The sequence below is a fragment of the Vicugna pacos genome, chromosome 6 (assembly GCF_048564905.1).
Source record: "Vicugna pacos chromosome 6, VicPac4, whole genome shotgun sequence".
Taxonomy (NCBI): domain Eukaryota; kingdom Metazoa; phylum Chordata; class Mammalia; order Artiodactyla; family Camelidae; genus Vicugna; species Vicugna pacos.
In genome coordinates this window covers 31,098,722-31,119,057 of record NC_132992.1, presented here as the reverse complement: position 1 = coordinate 31,119,057, position 20,336 = coordinate 31,098,722, and the positions used below count along the sequence as shown (strand labels likewise).

Genomic DNA, 20,336 nt, shown 5'->3' with positions numbered 1-20,336 from the left:
TGGCTCTGAAGGCCCCTGGCCATGAGATACCCTGGATCCTGGTTTCTAAACCCCGAGCCTCAGGGCTTTATCACGGTAGCTGCTGCGCTCCTTCTGGGAAGCCTCTTCTGTTCCCGCGGCTCTGGGAACCTGCCTCCTTCCAGGTCCATTTTGCCTTACTGTGTGGCTCTTGGCTACCTTCTCAGGGAGCCCAGTGCCACGATGATCTTGCCCCAGTGGGTGGACTGCCTCCCTTTGTTCCTGACTCTAAGACCTGTCCTCAAGAAGGAGAGGATGTGGTCTTCAGCCTAACCAGAGCTGAGGCATGTGGCTCCCCCCACATGTGTTTTGTGGCCTTTGACTTACTACAAGCCCGTGCGCAGCACGCGGACCTCCCAGGGATGATGACAACAATGATAAAAAAAATCAGTGCTAACATTTATGGGGGGATTTCTGGTTCCAGTCACTGTTCCAAGTGCTCTGTGTCTGTTTTCTCATTTTTTTTTTTTACCACGTGAAGAAACTTCCTGCTGCCCTGACACTGTGATTATCTCATTTTCCTCATCTAATTCTTAAAAGAGAAATACTGGTCAGAGACTCAGCCCGTAAAGAGCAAGTTAAGGAAAACCTCATTAAGGCCAGTGTGCTCTTCCCCTAGGTTGAATACAGACATGCACAAAGAGTACACAAATCCACCAGATGAATGCCTTCTTTCCTAATTTTACCAAAACTATTTTGGAGTGGGAAGGAAGTAATTTAAAGCATTGTTTTTACATAGAATAAAACTATGATGGAGTATATTGAAAAATTCAAATCAATTACTTTAAAAAATAATTTTAAATGTTTTTGCTTTGAAATAATTTCAAATTTATATGTGTTTCAGAAGTGGTATACAGAGCTCCCTTGTATGCTTCACCCAGCTTCCCTAATTATTAACATTTCTGAAGTGTTTGAGACTAAGTTACAGAAATGATGCTCCATTACACCCTTTATACAAAAATGAGTATTTCCTAATTATAAATACTCTTACCTTCAGAACCACAGCACAGCCATAAAACCCATAAAATTAACATCGATCCATTATTATCACAAATGAAAATTTAAGATAATATATAAAACATCTAGGCACTTGGCTCCCTGTGTAAATATTAGTTAAGTGAAAGAAAGGGGCTTCAAGAAAAGCTTGTGCTTGCTGGACATGAACTTTGGGTGTTTTAATTAATTCTATTCTGCCATTACTAGCACTTCGGGGAAAATTCTGAGAGACATTGCTCTCTGGGCTCCAGTTGACCATGAAAACCCAGACCTGGATGTGCCAACTTTGAGGGCAAAGAATGATGACCATTCTTTGACATTTCCAACTTACCCTCCTGAGTCATTTAAGCAAGTCCTTAGGTAAGCTTACTGTCCCCTCACCTCCATCATGGAAGACCTCTTACACTTTTCCTACCTTCTGATTCAGCTCCATTTGCTAGTTATGACCTCACCAAAGATAAAATATTTTGGATGTTTCAGGCCCATCTGGAGGTCCATCAAATGGATCTCCTCAATCTTTTCACTCTGGCCCTGAGTAGCAGATGGGAAGTGGAGATATTTATTCTTGCTGCAGGCCCTTATTTATGTCTCCAATAGCCAATGGCATGGGACATGCTGAACTAGTTTACCATCAAGTTCTTGGGTGCTTTTTGTTTTTTCATCTCATTGGTACAATGTGAGCATTCAGGTGAAGGGGATGTGGTCCACGGGTGAGTGGCAGAAAAGTAAACATGTTGGGATCATGGGCACTGAACAATCTTTTGGATGAACATGTTTTTGTCTCAACCCAGGAATCTGCCCGTCTGCAGATCGATTTACCAGTCCACATGTAGTAAGTTTGAACTTGGAAGATGTCTGAGATTCATTTGGGACCATTAGCTCAAACGCCACTTCAGAACCATCACTGGACTGGTTCAAGAAACCTGAATTCTTACTTAAACTGGCCATGTGATCTTGGGTCCCCTGGATCTTATTGTTCTCATTTGCAAAATGGGGAGGGCAGGATGAGATGATCTCTGAGGTCACCGGATACAATCTCTTGTAACATGATTTTATGAATATCTACTGAAAGAGCCTAACGCTATGGGTGTGAAGTTTCACCTTGTGCTAAATGCCATGGCCCAGGCAGGAATCTGTACTCATTCACACCAATCAGTTTATGTTGTAAATGTGTAACTTCAACTAAGTTTCTATACAAAAACCATAGAAAGTGACAACTGTGATGTTTTCCCACTGTAACCAATCCATTGGAAAGCCATGGACCACCACTGGTGGTAGTTCTGTGTAGAGGAAGACAAACTAGGAAATGGAGCTGAATCAGAGGGTGGGAAAAGTGTAAGAGGTCTTCCATAATGGAGGTGAGGACAGTAAGCTTACCTAAGGACTAGTTTAAATAACTTGGGAAGGGAAGTTGGAAATGTCACTAGAGCCCCCTCTCTATCAACTGCTGTGATAGTTGAACCCTTTGGAAAGGAGCAGGTAAGGGGCCACCACAAGTTAGGGGCCCTAGATTTTCTGCCTTCTTTGCATATCTTTGGATTTATGGAGGGTAGAGATGAGGAAAAAAACCCTTAAGTGGTCTTAACAGAAACACTCAAAAGCCTTTTCTTTCCCCCTAACTGAAAGCATTGACTCCCACCCTATCCCGCTCCAAATTACCTCACCAAGAGAAAGGGACGCATAGTGTCTTTTTTGCCTGACCTTGAACCTTAGCTTATCTACTCTTGGCTAAGAACTTTTTTTGGCAAGGAGAGGCTGAGGAGGGTTTTGGCCTCCTTTGTTTAAGTCCTTTGTTCTTCTGTCGCAGAAGTCAGGCCTGCTCCATCCATCACATGTTTGGCCACTCAATGTTTCACATCACAGTAATAAATGTAAATGATAACATCTTTCAGGCTCTTCCAACATGCCAGCCACTGTACTATGTGCTTTGTGTATGGTGTCACATTTAATCTACAGAATACTCTATGAGGTAAGTTTCTTTTGTATAGATGAGGAAATTCCAGTCTAAGTCAAGAGGACTTTCCATCAGGGTGTATATTTCCATTATCAGAAGACATCATTGCTTACCTCCCCTCTTGTGAACTGTGGACTTCCTACAGGGCCTCATTAGCAATGTTTTATCATAAAGCCCTCATGGCTTCTTGGATGCTCCCAAGCTTACTTACTGGCTTTGGAGTCCTGCACAGGAAAACATACTGGAAAGAGCTGTGACTGCTCTTTCTATCCCTCCATGGTGGAATAAGGGTAGGAGGAGGACTTTAAAATGAGGATCTGAAGTCTTCAAAGCCCTTTTGGAGGCCCAGTTGTGCAGGAGCATAGAAGCAATGTGATAAAATGGGCCAGGGCTCTTCTCAAAGAGACGGCTCCCTGGATGTTGCTGCTATCAGTATGTTTTCTGTTGCTGTAGCTCTAAGGTCATCCCCTAGAGCCACAGAAACTACACAGAGGGCCATCTGGATCAATGTGAGGGAAAGGGTCCTAGTCTCAGGGGCATTTCTTCTTCATACTCCCTGCCCTTGAGATCAAGACCCTTCTCTTCACATTGACTCAACTGGCTGTCTTCATAGTGTCTGTGGGTCATTTTCTTCAGAGTGAAGACTTTGGGGAAGATGTAGAAAAGTCTCCTACCTATTCCACCTCAGATAGTCTCGCTCCTAGGAAAGCAAGCTCACAGTAGCTCCAGTTCTTTGGTTACTTTTTTGCTGGACTCCATCTGTGCTCCTTAGATCCAGGTTGAAACAATTTCTTTAGAGCTATCTACACGAGGCTGGGCAATACTCCCCAGGACTCCCTCCTCGCCTCTCCAAGCCCCCACCCCCAGCAACAGAAATCTCGTAACTAAGTCTCCCTTTCTCCCTTGTCAGCCATCTAGTAGGAAGGTATCAAGGTTCAGCCAGACTTGCTAGTTGGCCCAAACCCATTATTCATTTTGGACCTCAGCTTCGGCTTTTGAAAGACTGAATAGCCAAAGACTTATTTCAACATAATTCCTGGATTTTCCCTGAACTTGGCTGTGATCAAGATCATGTGAAGGAATGGGTGACTGTCAAATCTAATCAGTTAAAGAAAGCATCGGTATAAAAACAAGGCAGGGTCATTTGGGTTCACTGTTGATATCTGAATAATCGCATTCAAACATTGGTGAGCACTCTAAATGTACATGGAAGTGAAATTTTCCTTATGAACTTTAAAAAATGGTGAAATTCTATCAGTCAGTGGATATCTGTCAGAAATATCATATTCTTATATCAGCATATTTATTATTTTAAGAAAAATGCTGTAATAATGGTTGTGAAAGCTTTTATTATATACAAAATTATTTTACATTTTCACAGTTCAAAAATAGGTAAATTAGTTGACAGTTATGTTAACAGAAAGTATGTACTAGCTAGACAACTTTAGGAAGAGCCTTATATAATTTTTGAGCTAAAAGTATTAATAACAATTTAATAAATACTGCAAATAGTATTTACTTCAACAAATAGCACAAGGCAGAACCATATTAATTAGATTATATTGTGATTCCATGATTTCATTGTATTAAAATCTTTGTGAATTGATGTATTAGCATTTATTATGTTAAATAAAATAATCCTTAAGAACTATAGTTTTTAGGAGGATTTTCAAATTGAGGTGTAACAGGCATACAGTAAAGTACACACATCTTAAGTGTACAGCTCAAAGGGTTTTTCACAAAGTAAACATATCCAGATCAAGAATAAAACTGTTCAATGTTCTGCAGTCCTTTCTTTTCATCATCCCTCCCCTACCTTCTCTCCTCAGCATCTCGAACCACCCAGCCCACCTATCAGGACTCTGCCTACAGATTTATACTCTAGCCTCCTCATAAACATTGCTCTAGCAGAAGAAAGCCCTCCAGGAGAATTGAGTGGGGCATTTGCCTTGGTCTTCGTGTTTGCCAAAGACGGGTATGACCTGACAGGGGTATTGCTACTATTATTGCCATTGCTACTACTAGCTATCACTATTGAGGCCTACCAGTGCCTCGGGCTGACTAAGGCTTCATAAATGTCATTTCTAAATCTTCCTGTAATCCTGTTGGGTAGGTGGTATTATTCCCATAAATGGAAACATAGTTGCAAAGAGGTTCAGTAGTTTTTTCCAGGTCATGTAGCCATGAAGGACCGAGTCAAGATTTACACTCAATTTTATCTGGCTCCAAAGATTACTCTGACCCTGGGAAGGAATAAAAGAGCACAGGGGTGTAGGGGAGGGACTGGTAGAGAGTAGACTCCCCGGATGAGAAGGGAAAGTCTAACAAGGCAGTATCTGGGCGCTGAGGTAGGGGGGCGGGGCGTGGGCGTGGGGCGGAGTGCAGTTTGTCTGGGACTGAGGTTCAGGAAGAGAGAAGGCGATGGTGTCGGTCAGGGCTGCAGGCAATGCCAGGCGGGGGCTGGGGGTGGGAGGCTACCAAGACTGAGTCAACGTAAAGCCAAAGCTTCTCCAGTTCTGCTCGCCAGTGAAGGAGAAATGGTGTCTGCAGCCCAGGGGATAGGTAGATGGCATTTCCACATCTCAACCCCTCGGGCCTGGGGCGGACTGCCAGAGCAGAGAGCCAGGGAAGCACCGAGGCAAGAGAGATCATTATCGGGAGGAAGGAAGCTCTGGCAGCTCCCATCAGCTTGTTTGTGACAAGCAGGCACCGGGCCACGGAAGTCCCTTGAGGTCAAGAGAAATGTGATCCTGGAGCAGAGGGATGAAGCTGGGACACTCCCCTGACACTCTGCTTTCAGACCTAGGCGATCAAGCCAGAGGCAGGCCCAGGGCCCAGGACAGAAGAGCAGTGGGCTAGAGAAGGAGGGGTGCAGAGAGGCAGAGAGAAAGAGCGCGCCAAGACCCCTGGAGCACCTCAGAAACAGTCTCTTGGCTAGAGAGGTAATGACCTTTACTGCAGCCAACTCTTCAGAGCTCTCTGTACATTTCTTCATGGGTGAACTCTTACCTAGTTCCCCTCTTGTCCCTGCAGAGGGCTCTCATTTTTCGGCCAGTGGTAAAGGAGAAAGCGCACTGTATTTAGAGTAAGGAGACCTAGTTTCAAGTCCAAGTTCTGCTACTAACCAACCTGGCAAGCCCTTGAATTAATTAAGCTTTCTGAAATCTCAACTTCCTCATCCCTGAAGAAGGCAAGTAATTCCTGTCAAGTCCGTCTCACGAGGGACTCACGTGGATCCAGCATGAAAAGCATGAAATGCTATGTAAATACAAGGCGGTGCTTCTTTGTCATCTTTCCTTCCGGCCGCCTCTCTGCACACAGGCCACCTCACTACTGGGTCAGAGCTGGGGAAGAGGCCTCATTTAGGGACAAAAAGAGCTCTTTCCATAAATCCCATGCACTCCTTTTCCATTTCTTTCCTCCTCTTGTCACGCTGCCACCAGAAGATGGGGCAGGGGAGAGACATATGAGGCACAGATCCAGGAACCTGCACCCCTAAGCTTGCTCAGCCCCTCTCTTGGGGATAAGCTCCTGGGAAAGACCATCTCTTCTGGAGCCGAGCCTACTAAAGTTTCAACCTCAACACCCCTACCCCCAACCCCCATCCTCTCAGAGGAGCCTGAGCTAGGAAGGGCCCCAAGAGATGTCAGAAGAGAGCCTTCTGGGAAAAGGAGGAGTGGTCCAGAGGCCTGGAGAGGGAATTCAGGCACAGCCCAAGCACAAGGAAGGCTAGAAACCTAAAGGACTTTGTCCAAGTGCACGGGAACCAGCTTCAAGTGTCCAGAATCCCCTTTTTGGGGAGGGTCACAGGCCACGATGTAAGGAGCCACCAGTTGCTTCTCTTTGTACCTGCAGTTTGGGTACCGGCCAGAGGTGAGCTTACACGTAGTCAGGGATGCAGGTTTCTGGCTCTGGTGGCAGTTTTTATGGCCATTCTTGCAGGCTGTGATGGGGGTCTGACAGGTGGCAGCCACGCTGGAGAAGGATTCATGCAGGAAGGTGTTGAAGCCTTTGCAGTGTCTGGAGTACTTGTTGATGTTGCCCATGGCAGCGCTGCATCTCTTAGGCCTGGGCTGCACATGCTGAGCTTCAAACCACTGAGCTGAGGTCATGTGACTGGGCTTGGCACTGACTGGGTCCTCCACCACCCAGAGCCCCAGCAGCAGGAGCAGAAGCAGAGGGTAGAATCCTGCTCTGGCTGGTGCCATCTCTCTTAGGGGGAACTGTCAGAATGGAGGGCTGGGGTTGCTGGGGACAGAGAACAGGAGGTGGGAAATGAGCCTTCCTATACCTGCTCCTTCTAGCTAATCACCATCTCCCTCTGCCACTGTCTCCTTCCTCTCTCACCCTGTGTCTTATCCCTCCCTTCCCCTCTGGGTGCCCACAGCCACTATGACCCCATCCCCTAACCCTATGGCTCCATCCCCCTCACCTTGTATCCCTCTCCTCCTTCGTTCTGTCCCTCTTGCCTCCCACTCTTTGTTCTCTCTCTTCTCCCTCAAGTCCCATCCCTTAGCATCCCCAGGTCCCTATATCTCCATCTCTTTCTCTGTGTCTCGTCCCCTCCATGACCCCATCCCCATCTCCTCCACATCCCTATATTGTGCCTCCATCCCCCAGCACCACTCTCCTCTCTCCCCTCCACATTGGGTCCCTCCTTTGCCCATCTTGTCATTCACCTGAGTGTCTACTCTTATCTGGCCAGAACCCATCCCTTCTCTGTCCTTTCTCCTCACCCACATCCTGTCTCAGGCCTCACCTCCTCACTGAGTCCTTGTGCTGCAGCTCCTGCTCAGAGGGACATACCTGCCCACCGCTGGGCCTCAGATCTCCGGCAGTCTCTTCTCACTGCCTAACTCCATAAGAACTGGCCTGACCTGTGGTGCTTCTGTTTAGATGTGGGCTGGGGAGCATCCCCGGGTCAGGAAATGAATCAGGTTCATGCCTCTCCACTTACATGTCCCCAATAAGTGGATACCTATGGAGCTAGGACACCTGCCTGAACATGTTTAGCAATGAGGAAGCATGAATCCTCACACTCAAAGACTAGATTTGGCCCCCAGCCACATGGTTTCAATGGCTAATAAAGCACCTGATCCAGGTGTCAGCTCAAAATGAATTTCTGGGACAGTTGTCATTTGTCATCTCCTATATACACTTCTGGTTCTGATTCTGGGAAGAACCTCTCACTGTGATGGTAAGGATTGCTTTTTTCTGACCTGAGATACAGATGGAACAGCCTAGAAACTTGCTTTGTACGGCTTCTTGTCACAAAGGACTCACTGCTTATCTTTTGGAGGAGGTGGAGGAGATAGGGAAGTGGACCAGTCATCACGGTCACGATTCCCAGCACCAGTCCAGCTCAGCTCTTCTGCAATGATTCATCCCTCTGGGTCCCTCCAGTTCCAAGGTCACCTGGCTTTACCTGGAAATGGCACCCAACACTTCTCATCCTTCACTCGATTTCCCTTGCGACTTTCCCTTGCGACTCGATTAAAATTTGCAACACTTAAAAACATTGTCTAAATATGAAAATGCTGGTGGTGGGGGTGCTGCTCCACCTCCAGCCGAGACCTTTCTCTACTTTGTCTTCCCTGTTTCCTGTGGCAGTTACAACTGTGTGGTCAGTGCTGCTTCCAGGGCACCAGTGAGCCTGGCATGAGACTCAGGAGAACTGAGATGCTGAGAAAGAGAAGCATCACTATCTGTGGATGGGAAGAACTCCTAGAAAACTGAGATGAACAGTGTTTTTGTTCCCAGGATTCGCCTGTTAGTAGTAGGTGATCTCAGACTATTGGGTTCAGGCTCATTCACAGAGTCAACAAATATTTCTTGAGCATCTACTATGCCCCAAGGTGCTTGGGATATATCAGTGAATAAAAGAGACAAAATCCCCACCTTTGGAATCCTTACATTCCATTGAGAGAAAGACAGTAAAATATACATACTTTGCTCAGGGTGATAATTGCTAAGGGAAAAAAAACAAGACGGAGGTTAGTAGGCAGTGATTTTTAAATAGGGTCACTGAAGTAGGTGACTCTGGGACAAAGACCTGAAGGTGAGACAGGGAACTGATGCTTGTCTGGGGAAGAATGCTCTGAGTAGAGAGGGCAGCACTGCAAAGGCCCGAAAGCAGGTGGATGTCTGGGGTGTTGGAGGAAGAGTAAGGAGTCTGGTGTGGCTGGAGCAGGTGAATGATGGGGTCAGAGAGGGACGAGAGGCTACGTCATGGAAAGCCTTAGACCCCACTAGGACTGTGAGTTTTGTGCACACAGTGGGGAGCCCTGGGAGGGCTCTAAGCAGAGGAGTAAAGGGCCCATCTACTGAAAGATCCCCTGGCTGTGGTGTGGATGTGACTGCTAAGAGGCCACGCAGACCATCTGGGTCATAAGCTTTGTGTTCTGGTCCCGAAGTCGGGATTTTGAGTCAGGAAGATAGGGAGTTTGTTCTGAGATCAGGAGACATTATTTTAGTAGACAGAGTGCATAGCTGTGGGTCAGGAAGAAAAAGTGGTGTTGGAGTGAGAAACACCACTAGGTGGCAACAGAGAACCGGGAGCGAGTTCACACGGGCCACCGGCTGCCCTGGTTCCCCCTCAGTGAGGCCTTGGCGGTGGGAACAGCATTCATGAGTTTGTCCAGGTGCCTGAATCTTTGTAGTTTGAACTTCTGGATAGAGAATTATGCCTCTGCTGCTGTAGAAATGCAAATGTTTGGAGATAAAATCTGTGGTTTAAAGCATTCTGTGGGCAGAATGAGGATCAGCACAGTCCAGCCCTGGACCGCAGGCTGGGGTTAGAGGAGGGGGTGGGAGGCCAAGAGCTCATTTGAATTCCTAGCCAGGTCTCCTCACTTCTCATTATTCTAGAGTGAGATGTTTCCAAACCACGACCGGCACTGGCCTCTGCTCCTGTGTTTTCCTGTCTTTGTAATGATCCCAGTTTGCTCCCCAACTTCATTCTGCTGGGCTCTCCAGAAAGCTGCCTTAGTGCTCTGTGAAAGTAAAATCAACACGGCTGGGCTGTCTCCGGTCAAAGGGAAAAGGGAGTAAAGGTTCAGGTTTGCACTGAAAAGCTGACTGACCATTTGCACAACTCAAGCTGAAACCCTTACTTCGCCCTTGTTATTTGGATAAGGCAGGCAATTTTATTTGTTTGTTCGTCGAAACTACCTAGCTTCCAAGATCTGCTTCACTTTGCACTCAGTAGGACAATTTTGCATTTCTCCTTAGACTCATAGGGCAAGAGGAAAAGTGGAGGAAGGGGAACACAGTTAGGGAGAAGAGAAAAAATCAGGCATCAGGCCAAGGACGGTCAGAGAGTCTGGGAGAAGGGAGAACAGAAGAATTGGAGAAGGCAGAGCAGAAGACAAAATGTTGGGAGAGAAGAAAGCCCCTCACGGGGCAGCCTCTATCCAGGGATATGAGGCAGGTTCCCCCAGAGTCCTTCTCCTTCTGCCATCATAATTACTGCTCTTGGCCTCGCCTCGCCTCTCCCCAGGCCGCTGCTGTGTGTGTGTGTGTGTGTGTGTTTAAAGTCACTGGGGTGGGTGTTGTGAAAGCTTCAACAGTGCCAGGTGGACCTCTGCCGGTCTTCCCCACAGGACAACAGCTGCTGCCTCCTCCAGCCCGTGTTGGGTGGGGGTGAGGGGGGCTGGGAGAGAGGAGGGCCAGCCTGGATCGGTGCCCACCCTTCAGAGCCCAGCCTCCCTCTCTTCCGGAGTTCCACACAGCCTCTCTGGATGCGGATGGAAAGCCCGTGAGAGTTTCCCTCCAAGCAGGAGCAGGTCCAAGTTCTCTTATCCTCATTTGCTTGCTCCCAGGATAAATAAAGGTAACCGGCTCATTTTTGTAGATGAGGAAGGTGGAACAAACAGCAAGTTGGGATCAGATGTGGAACTCGCTTTGGGTCTTTGAATTCTCATGACCTTTCCTGGAACAGCTGTGGGTCTAGAGGAGGCAGCACTGACAGAAGGTTGGAATCCTTGGCTCCCAGACCAATGCCTCTTAGACAGGCCAGGATGTAGAAGCGGGGGACCTGGTCTGGGGTTGAGAGGCCTCACCAGGTCACTCTGTCTCACAAGCCACTGCCAGCTCCCCATTTGTCTACAGAACAAAATATAAATTCCTTAGCCTGCTATTCAAGGTCTGTCACCATCTGGCAAACCTGTCTTTCCAACTTTGACTCTTCTCCCACTGATTGCTTCAACCCCAGCCAGGCTGGTTTTTTTCTCTTTACTCAAACATACCTTTCATAACCCTCTTTATCTCCACTCAACTCTGTTTCCTGAGACCCATCCTAAAGTCCCAGGATGACCCTCTCCCCGCCAGAAAACTTTCTCTGGCCCAATTCAGAGGGATCTCTCTCACCTCTAAATTCCTAAAACACTTACTGTCTTCAGGATGTATAATTTTCTGCCTTGAATCATTGGTTATTTCTTCACATGTATTTATTGTTTTCCTCCAATTTAGACTGTCAATTCCCAGAAGACAAGGACCACCTGTTATATGTCTTCTGCATACTCCATAGAATATAGCATAGTGCTTTGCATATCAGTGACCCTAAACGATTCAACTTCTGGGTTAGAAGGCACTCACTCTTGAATAAGCCTGGTCCCAGATGGTATCACCTGAATAGCCCCATTCCCAGCTGAGGAACTGACAGCGCAGCTCCTGAACTTTCAGCCTTGGGGTAGATGTGAACCTATGACAAGAAGTTTGAAATGGCTGAAGCAATCCTCTGAGTTCAAGGACAGCCTAAGCACTGTCCATGGCACAGTATGCTGTTTGAACAATTTGGGTTGGACAGGGCAGAAGTGATGCGACCGAGACTGTGGTGAGCTCACTTGGGGCAAAACCTTGGGGCTCCCCTTAATCATAGGGATTTACCCCTGCACCTGTCACTCTAGCCAGTGGTTCTAGAGATTCTTACCGTTGGGGAGGGGAAGAGGGAGAGAATGTGTAGATGGCCACCTGCAGAGAGTCACTTTTACAGGAAAAATAACAAAGATGTTTTAACGGTGGTCTACCAGTAATATTTTGCTGGTTAAAGAACCGGCACCATCACAAGCAAAGTCTAATAAAACTATTTCTAAATACTGGATATTTATCAGTGCTCTTCAATATATAAGGTATAACTAAGCCAACTCTTGCTAGGAACTCTGATTCTCTCATTAGACCAGGACTTGTCAACCTCACACAATCGACATCTTGGTCTGGATAACTGTTTGTTTTGGGAGCTGTCCTCTGCGATGTAGGATGTCTAGCAGCGTCCCTGGCCTCTACCCGCTAGATGCCAGTAGCACCTCCCAGTTGTGACAACCAAAAAAAGCCTCCAGAGGTGATCAAATTGCTCCCCGTTGAGAACCACTGAATTAGACCTATGACTCAAGTAAGCCACTGTCCCTCTCTAAAACCTCGTGTCTTCATCTCTAGGGTGATTCTTGTATGTGGAAAGTCCAGTGTAATGGGGTAACAATTCCACAAATCTCAGGCTCAGGGAGCAGGTGAAACCATGACAAGGATGTCAGGATGGAGGAAGCAATCCTGTGGCTCAGCTCCTCTGGGATAGGATTTTCCAAGACCAGACCACTAGGATTGCAGGTTGTTGGAGCCCAAAGGCCTGTCACACACTCAGCACTGTGCCTGGCCCCGTGTTTGTGCCTTTGTAACATATGTTCATACCCTGTCATTCCTACTGAACTGTAAATTTAATATGGACTGTAACTGGCTCATTTACCTTTCTATTTCCCCTGACATTTGTTATAGTGATTTTCAAGTAGTATTTAGAAATTTTAAAATAACTTTAAAATAATCAACACGGGGCATGACGAATAACAGAAAGCTTCGTGAAGATGAATATAAGTCAGGTGTGAGAGAGTCTCTAGATTGGCAGAGTGGAGATACGGGGAGGTCACTTGGCTCATTAGGGGGATATAAGAGACTCTGCAGATGTTAAGTGAGTTGAAGGGAATAAAGTGAGTTGGTATAGGACCTGGAAGACCATACCCACTTATCCACTTTTATATCATTTAGTGGTTAAAAGGCACTTCCATACTGACCATCTGATTTTATTCTTGCAGCCTCATAAGGTAAGGCAGGCATCAGTCCCCTTTTATAGAAGATGAAACAAAATCTCAGTAGGTTATTTGATATCAAGCTCTAAACTCTCCTCTGCAACATGCTGGTCCATTTCTGTAATAGCGTGTGGGGAGGTGAGTGGTGGTGGGTGGGTAGTGAAGCAAGGAATAGGAAGGCCAAGAAGCATGAAAAGCCCCTTCCTCTTCTCAGGGAAGCTGCGCTTTGAGCAAATAGGGAAGAGGTGGCACACTCTGAGGCTGGGACCACAGAGTGATAGCTTCCTCAGAACAAAGACGTGAGTCAGCCAGGCTCAGGCACCACCTTGCACGGGCTCCCAGTGGGTGTTGGCTTATAGACCAGCCTGAGGATACAGATGAGCCACCTGCCTGTGGCTTCATCCTCACCTGCTTGGCTGGGTACACTTCCCTGGGGAGGTCCTCCAAACAGAGGCTTCTTAAACAGGACCTCTGGGCTGATCCTCCGATGGGATAGCTCAGTGGGACTGATGAGGGGAGAGCAGGAGGGGAAGAGCAGCATTCAGAGTGAGGAGACAAGAAGAGTTAGAGGTGGGGGGAGGGAGGGGCACCAAGGGGGAAGCAGGCAGGGATGGAGATGCAGTTGGAGACATGCTGGGGGCCAGGTCATGGATGTCTTCTGTCCTCTGAGGTGTAGAGCCCTTCTGGAGTTGCAGGGTGTGTGGTGCCCAGGAGAGGGGAGAGCCTGAGCAGGGGAAGAAATAGAAATGGAAGAGACAGGTTCGGGAAAAGTTTTAGTTAAGATTGGCAGGGCTAGGGGGTGGGTACAGCTCAGTGGTAGAGCGAACGCTTAGCATGTACAAGTCCTGGGTTCAATCCCCAGTACCTCCATTAAAAAAAAAAAATTAAAGGGATGGGTGCAGCCCAGCTTAACTGTGTAATGCTGAGAATCTTTGCAGCATCAGCCAGATGTGCAGCATATGTGCAAAAAAGCTAAAAATGGCTTAACACTTCCTACTAAAAATGTATGTGAGTGGTTGATAATTAAACTTCATAAGACATCTAGGGAGTCCATACATATTTTAAAAAAAATATTGGTAGGGCTGAATACTGGTGGGCTCCTGATCATATCGAGTACTCAGTATGTGCCAGGCTGTGGGCTAAGCGCTCCTGAGATGCATCTTAATGAACCTTAATACTACCACGAGACACAGAACAGTATCCTCATTAACAGATGAGGCAATCGAAGCTCGTCCTGGCCTAGTAAACTTAGACTGGTGGTGTCCAGCCTGGAAACAGCAGAGCTGGGATTCAATTCCTGGTCTGTTTTACTCAAAAGCTTTGCTCTTAACCACCATGCAGTCCTGCCTCCCAACAGGTGGGGTTAGGGAGAGGGAGGGGTTGGGGCTCAGGCTGAGATTTCTTGCATAGGTAACCGAGGAAACAGACAACACAGGAGCAAAAGCAAGTTGGGGGAGGATGGGCACGGTTTTGGACTCCAGTTGGTGCTGGCAGAAAGAGCAAGTTGAAGGGGGCCGTGAAGGAGGGGCAACCATACGTCTCTCTGCGCACCCCCACCCCTCCTGAACTATGCCCTGCCTTGGAACACTCAGGGTTCTCCGTTCTGACCCCCCTGTCCCGCTCTCCAGGGACAGAGGGGAGTAGGCTGTCCTAAGCTCACAACCGGGACAACGCCTGCAGGGAGACAAGGCCGAGAGGCCTGTGGAAATCAAGGAATGTGGCTGGCAGGCCCTAGGGAGCTAGCTCTCTGGTTCTGATGAAGGGGCAGGTGTTGACGGAAAAGAGTTAGGAGCCTGGCCCTTTCCCCAGCGTGATAAACTCCAGCGTGAATCTGACCTGCTGGGCTCAGGCGGCCCGCACCCCCTCAAGTCCTGGCTACACTGTCTGTCTAATCCCACCTGACAAGTCTGAGGCTTCCAGGTCAGCCTGCATACATTTCCATACATTTCCAGGAGTGCTGTGACCCTGAGAGGGCCTGAGATTACAGGTAAGAGTGTCAGTGTGATCACGATTGGAGTCAAGTTGATGATGGGGACAGTGAGGGGTCCACAAGGAGGTCTTTGACGCTCAGCCCAGCACTCAGGTGGGAAGCCCTTGGATCCATGGCCCCCTTAAGTTTCCGTGAGTTGGATGAGAGAGGAGCAGACCCTCTGTTCTCTGAGGGTCAAGAATAAGCATTGCTTTGTTTCTCAGAAACATGACAATGCTTTCCTTCTCACTTTTCTGCAGACGTGGGGCCTATGAACCAGAGACGACATCAAAGGAAGCCCAAGAACCTGGGGACTTCTGGCAAGGAGGCTGGAACTAAGTGTTCTGATGACATCACAGAGGAGGAGACAAGAAAGCAATGTCTCTTTCTTCCCACTCCTCCAACCCCCTCAGCACAGGGGCTCCTCAAACCCAGGGGACACTCCCTCCTTGGAGACTCGTCTTTATCCAGACACCTTTCCAGCCTCCTCTCACCTCTGGGCTGTCCTTGGTCTGAGGCAAGAAGAATCCGTGCCGCAGCCCTGCTGCCTTCCAGCTCCTGTCCTTCCCGGCGGCTGTCAGACAGCTGTGGCTGAGCCTGTCCCTCTGGGCCCTCTGCATTTTTACCAGAAGGATTAACCAGGCCAGGGATAACTGGGAAGAGTCTCAGCCAAGGACCAGTTGGATCTCTTGTTCTGTAAGTGTTACAGCTCACGGACTGGGTGAGGCTGAGGCCCTAAGGTAGACCAAGGGAGAGGAGGGGAATGGCTAAAGGTGGCTGACCAGTTGTGCCAGTGTCCCCCCTCTTTGAAGCATGAGGACTTGGGCCAGATGACCTCTGGGACAGTCCAGTTTCCTGGTAGAGGGGAAGGCACATGGGGAAGGCTGGGGGCACACTGTAGGCCCACCTCTGCCTCCAACCACCTTCATTCTACCAGCAGGAGGAATGGCACTTCCTGTGACCCAACTCCTGTTCCTCCAGCTTGTTCTAGCGCCAACTTGGGTTGAAAACATCGAGCTCCAGGTGGCCATTGAGAACTTCCGCACCTTACACATCGACTATCCCAGGGCTAACTACGCAAAAGGCTTCCACGGCTACTGTAACGGTCTGATGGCCTACGTGCGGGGCAGGCAACAGACCTGGCACTGCCCAAAGGTCCACTATGTGTTACATGCCCCTTGGAAAGCCATCGGGAAGCTCTGCAAGTACAGTGAGAGCTTCTGTGAGAATTACAATGAATACTGCACTCTCACCCAGGACTCCTTCCCCCTCACCATCTGCAAACTACACAAGGGAGACACGCCCACCAGCTGCCACTACAACGGCACTCTGACCAACCAGAGGCTCTATCTGCTCTGCTCCCAGCAGTACGATGCTGAGCCGATGGATATCATTGGCCTCTACTAGGCAAGGGAGGCTTTCAGTCTGAACCACCCGCTACCACCACTGCAGACCAGCCTGTCTCCACTCCCAAAGCTCCGATCCCTGGTACCAGGCTTCCTCTCTGGCTTCCAAGGTAGGCAGGGCCCCTCCCAAGAGACTAAGGGACGTAGGAAAAATGTCCAGAGCTTTGGTCACTGTGCAAAGTTGTATTGTCCTCTAGGCTCTTTCTAACTTGTTTACCTCCCCACCCCCACCCATCCCTACCCCCATCCTCCCTCTCCCACAGACAGTTTTACCCACCCAAGAAGCTGACTGTGTCCAGTTGGCAGTGACTGTCCATCTACTGGGCCAGATCCTGAATCCTGGATGGAGGCCCAGAGCCTCGGCTCACACCATGGCAACAGGCACCAGTTCTGTCTCAAATCCCCATCCCTACCAGCCTTCCCTTCTCAATCCTCCCCATTTCCCTAATGAGTCCCTCCACCCACTCACGCACATGGTGGGTACCTCTAGCTATAGGAGCCTCCCTGAGCGTATTATACTCATATTAGCTTCATTTCTCCATGGGCCCCCTCTGTTCTCAGTCTGCTCCTCTCGATGGAATCATTGATTTCCTCTTCGCGGAATACATCTTTTCTGCTCTGGAGAGTGCAGTCTCTCCCCCACACTCCCAACCTCTTTCATCGCCTTGTATTCTTTTCCTTCCATCCTTCTCACCTTGGCTTACTGGAGCTTCACGTTATCTTCCTGCATCCCTTTCCTTCCCAAAGCTCCTCCTCACATTCCCCCAGACTCCAGGATCTGCCTCTGACAAGGCGTGGGTGAAGTGGGTCTAGCTGTAGTCACAGAAGGTTTTAAAACCATATCTGAATTATGTAAAATATAACCATGGGATGACATGGGGTGAAGGGTACATGGGGCCTCTCTGTACTTTTAGCATCTTCCTGGGAATCTATAGTCATTTCAAAATAAAAAGATAAAAAAAAAAAACACATCTGAATCAGTTCTGATGTCATTCCTTGTTCCTCAATGCGCCAGAACTCCTATTCTCAGAGTCCTGGAGGTGACCCACCTCTGGCCATTTCCTGGGCCACCCTTCACAGGCAGTAGGATCTTCTGTTCCATGTCTACCACGATGGGGGTGGGGTGGGTAAAACTCAGTTCCAGGTGGGTGTTGAAAATGGGTTATCTCTCTCCGTCAGCTGTAGAACAATCTCCTAATAGATCCTTGGTCCACCATCTCTGGCTTCTATTTCTTCCCCAACAAAACATGGATTGCAACAGATGAGGAAGGTGGAGGGACAAGGGAGGGTCGAGTTGCTAGTATCTGGGTCCTGCTATGTCAAATCAGCAATTGCTCCTCCCCTTGGGGAGGTAGGGGGAGATGGATACTGGTAACGTGTGAATGTAAGTAGCAAATACTTTTGCCTCCATATAGGGTTGATCTCTTATCTCTGAATATACTCCTTGGCCATGTTCTTAGAAGCAGTTGTTGAGGGCGATGCTCCCTAATGATGGGAAGGCACGGGGCCAGGTAGAGTAAAGCGTAGTGCTGGGAACCCCTACCCTCGGGTTTCTCGGCTCCTCTCTCTGTCTCTACCGCAAGGGCCCCACCGTCCCTCCCCCTGTTGGAAGACAGAACTCATGGGCTGCTGCACACACAGATGTTTATTGCTCCCCAAGCTCCCTGGTGTTAAAGATGCAGGGTCAAGGCTGCCAGGCCCACACGAGGCTACTCCCTAGCGGCTGCCCTTCTTATCATAGGTGCCAGCACCCTTGTAGCCACTCACATAGCCTGAGCTGTCAGTCACGTCTTCCCGGCCCGCGATGCCCTTGCCCTTGCCGCTCTCGTCAAAGCGCTCCTTGTGGGTGCCTGTGTACTTGCTGGTGTCCGTCAGCCGGCTCACCCCTCCCACTGTCGTTGCTTTCTGCAAGCCGGAAGGTAAGTCTGATCCTTCTCCCTTTCCCCCCATGACCACGCCCCTTCTCTAAGGAGGGCCTTTGATTCCACTAGTTCTCCCAGCCCTTGTACAGCCCTTGGCATCGTGCCGCTTGCTTAGGGCCCAGATGTAGCTGTGGCAGCAGCTACGATGAGAACCATCCCCTTTAGGAGGAGGAGTCTGGTGTATGGGAACGAGTAGGGTGTGTGTGTGTGTGTATCTTTCTGCTTCCAGAGGGGCTGTTTTGACTAGGCTGTAGCTGGAGGACTTCAACGGCCGACCTAAAATGCGAAGTCTGTCCTACTGGGAAGGCCCTATTGAAAACCTGGAGTAGAAAGAGCTTTTAGTAGAGAGGGGACAAATAAAGAACAGAGGGTGGATGAGAGGCAGGAAGTCAGATATTAGACCTCATATAAGAGCAGGAAGAGGAGAGGGGATCAGGTGCCAAGTCCTCTGCACTCAGTGTCCCCCCAAAACCACCAGGCTCCAGTTGCCTGACTCAGATACTGGACACTTCAAAATGAGTCTAAGTTTTACTATGAAAAGAGCTGTGGACCTTGGGTTAGTCACTTCCTCTCATGATTTCCTCACCTCTGAAATGACTAGATGATCTCTAAAGTCTGTTTCAATACCAACAGTGCCCAGAAGCTCTCTGCCCTGTCTTCCTACAGTGGCACTGTTGGCAAGGGTGAGGGACATCGGCAAGAGAGAAGCAGCAGGGACTCAGGGAACTAGGGTCCCGGGTGAGGAATGAAGAATGTTACTCACAGTAACACCGGTGGTAGCTGGGTCCTTGCCCTCCATGAGTCTATAAATGTTCTCCAGGGCTTCATCCGGGCTCTTTCCCTTGAACCGCTTCTGGCCCAATTCCTTCATTGCCTCCTGGAACTGCTGGAATGTGATGGTTCGGGCATTCTTGGCCCTGGTCAGTCAGACAGAAATCCAGGAATTCTGGAACATGAACTCATCACCTTCTAAGGTCTAACCCTCCCCTTACTCAGACAGGGCTTCTTGACTCTGAGTGTCTTAAGAACAGGGAATCGCACAGTGCTGGGCACCCAGCAGGTGCTCAGGAGACCTGTCACCAATGCTCTCCCACATAAACCCTTCCAAGTCCCACTACCTTGTTTGTTCTACTCCACACTCCTACTCCCGTCTTTGGTCCCTTACTTGACTTTGCTGAACACGATGTCCACATCAGTGGAGGTGACCGTCTTGCCGTCCATGATGCCACAGTCTTTGCACAGCTTGGAGAAGTTCTTGTTGTTCATTTCAGTGTCACTGCTTGACGATTCTCCAAAGATGGCAAACCGCTGGAAGGTTCCTTCTGCTTCTGATGCCATGGTCAGCCAAGGGTTGGGGAGGACAGTAGGGGGGGAGACTTGGGGGTGAGGGAGGAGGGGAAGGGAGGACTGAAGAGTAAAAAGAATGGGGGTTAAAATAAAATCAGAATCAGCAACAGGAACAACCCCCCTTCTCCCTGTCCCTCTCTGACTTCCCTCTGACTCCCATCCTACTTACTGTTTCCAGTACAAAGGATACTAGTGTGGATCCTACATACTGAATAATCACCACCACCAACCACTTCCCTACCTCTTTTGTGTACCTGAGAGTGCCTGGATGGTGTCTGACCCTTCCCAGCCTTTGTTTGTAAGTGTGTGCAGAAATGTGGGAGCCAGCTGGCTTGGGAGACTGGGTGGCAGTGGGGAGACAGGGGAGGAGAGTAAGATTCTATGACCTCAGCAGTGTTTATGTGACATCACCGTCAGCCCCTCATCTTTGGGGGGAGGGGTTCTTTGGTCCCTACCTCGCATGCTGCATTGAGTGTGCTGCCAGCCTCCTGATCGCTCCAGCTGCTCAAGCTGCCCTTGTGGAGGCTGCCCTACTTGACCCAGTCCTCGGGGTCATAAAATTGCCTTATGCTCAGTCCCTCAACAAAAGCTGCAAAGAGCTCAGGGAAGGAGTTAATGAAAACAGGTTGACATCAGTCCAACATCGCCCTT

General features: G+C 48.8%; 3 protein-coding genes and 1 long non-coding RNA gene across 8 annotated transcripts; 1 reads left to right on the top strand and 3 right to left on the bottom strand.

Annotated features, from left to right (window-relative positions):
- Positions 1-4,318: 4,318 nt before the first annotated feature.
- On the bottom strand, positions 4,319-7,850 carry LOC102528242 (ribonuclease 7). 2 transcript variants are annotated; one of them, XM_031672987.2, is made up of 2 exons: positions 7,728-7,850; positions 4,319-7,216 (listed from the first exon to the last, which is right to left on the bottom strand). In XM_031672987.2, the coding sequence occupies exon 2, from the start codon at positions 7,174-7,176 to the stop codon at positions 6,706-6,708; it is 471 nt and encodes a 156-aa protein (XP_031528847.1). In that variant the 5' UTR covers positions 7,177-7,216; positions 7,728-7,850; the 3' UTR covers positions 4,319-6,705. The 2 variants fall into 2 exon arrangements, with proteins under 2 accessions (XP_031528847.1, XP_072818869.1); XM_072962768.1 differs by having other exon boundaries at positions 7,775-7,845.
- Positions 7,851-13,014: 5,164 nt separating this feature from the next.
- LOC140696847 (uncharacterized) lies at positions 13,015-17,642 on the bottom strand. Its single transcript, XR_012073418.1, has 3 exons — positions 17,466-17,642; positions 15,505-15,745; positions 13,015-13,765 (listed from the first exon to the last, which is right to left on the bottom strand). It is a non-coding gene; the product is annotated as an uncharacterized lncRNA (long non-coding RNA).
- Positions 15,616-17,362, top strand: RNASE13 (ribonuclease A family member 13 (inactive)). Its single transcript, XM_006218706.4, has 2 exons — positions 15,616-15,706; positions 15,948-17,362. The coding sequence occupies exon 2, from the start codon at positions 15,956-15,958 to the stop codon at positions 16,415-16,417; it is 462 nt and encodes a 153-aa protein (XP_006218768.2). The 5' UTR covers positions 15,616-15,706; positions 15,948-15,955; the 3' UTR covers positions 16,418-17,362.
- Positions 17,643-18,043: 401 nt separating the features above from the next.
- On the bottom strand, positions 18,044-20,058 carry TPPP2 (tubulin polymerization promoting protein family member 2). Of its 4 annotated transcripts, none has more exons than XM_072962765.1 (4): positions 19,940-20,058; positions 19,504-19,714; positions 19,102-19,255; positions 18,044-18,321 (listed from the first exon to the last, which is right to left on the bottom strand). In XM_072962765.1, exons 2-4 carry the CDS (start codon positions 19,674-19,676, stop codon positions 18,133-18,135), a joined length of 516 nt encoding a protein of 171 aa, XP_072818866.1. In that variant the 5' UTR covers positions 19,677-19,714; positions 19,940-20,058; the 3' UTR covers positions 18,044-18,132. The 4 variants fall into 4 exon arrangements, with proteins under 4 accessions (XP_072818866.1, XP_072818867.1, XP_072818868.1 ...); XM_072962766.1 differs by having other exon boundaries at positions 19,504-19,745; positions 19,927-20,056; XM_072962767.1 differs by having other exon boundaries at positions 19,927-20,056.
- Between the last annotated feature and the right edge of the window lie 278 nt (positions 20,059-20,336).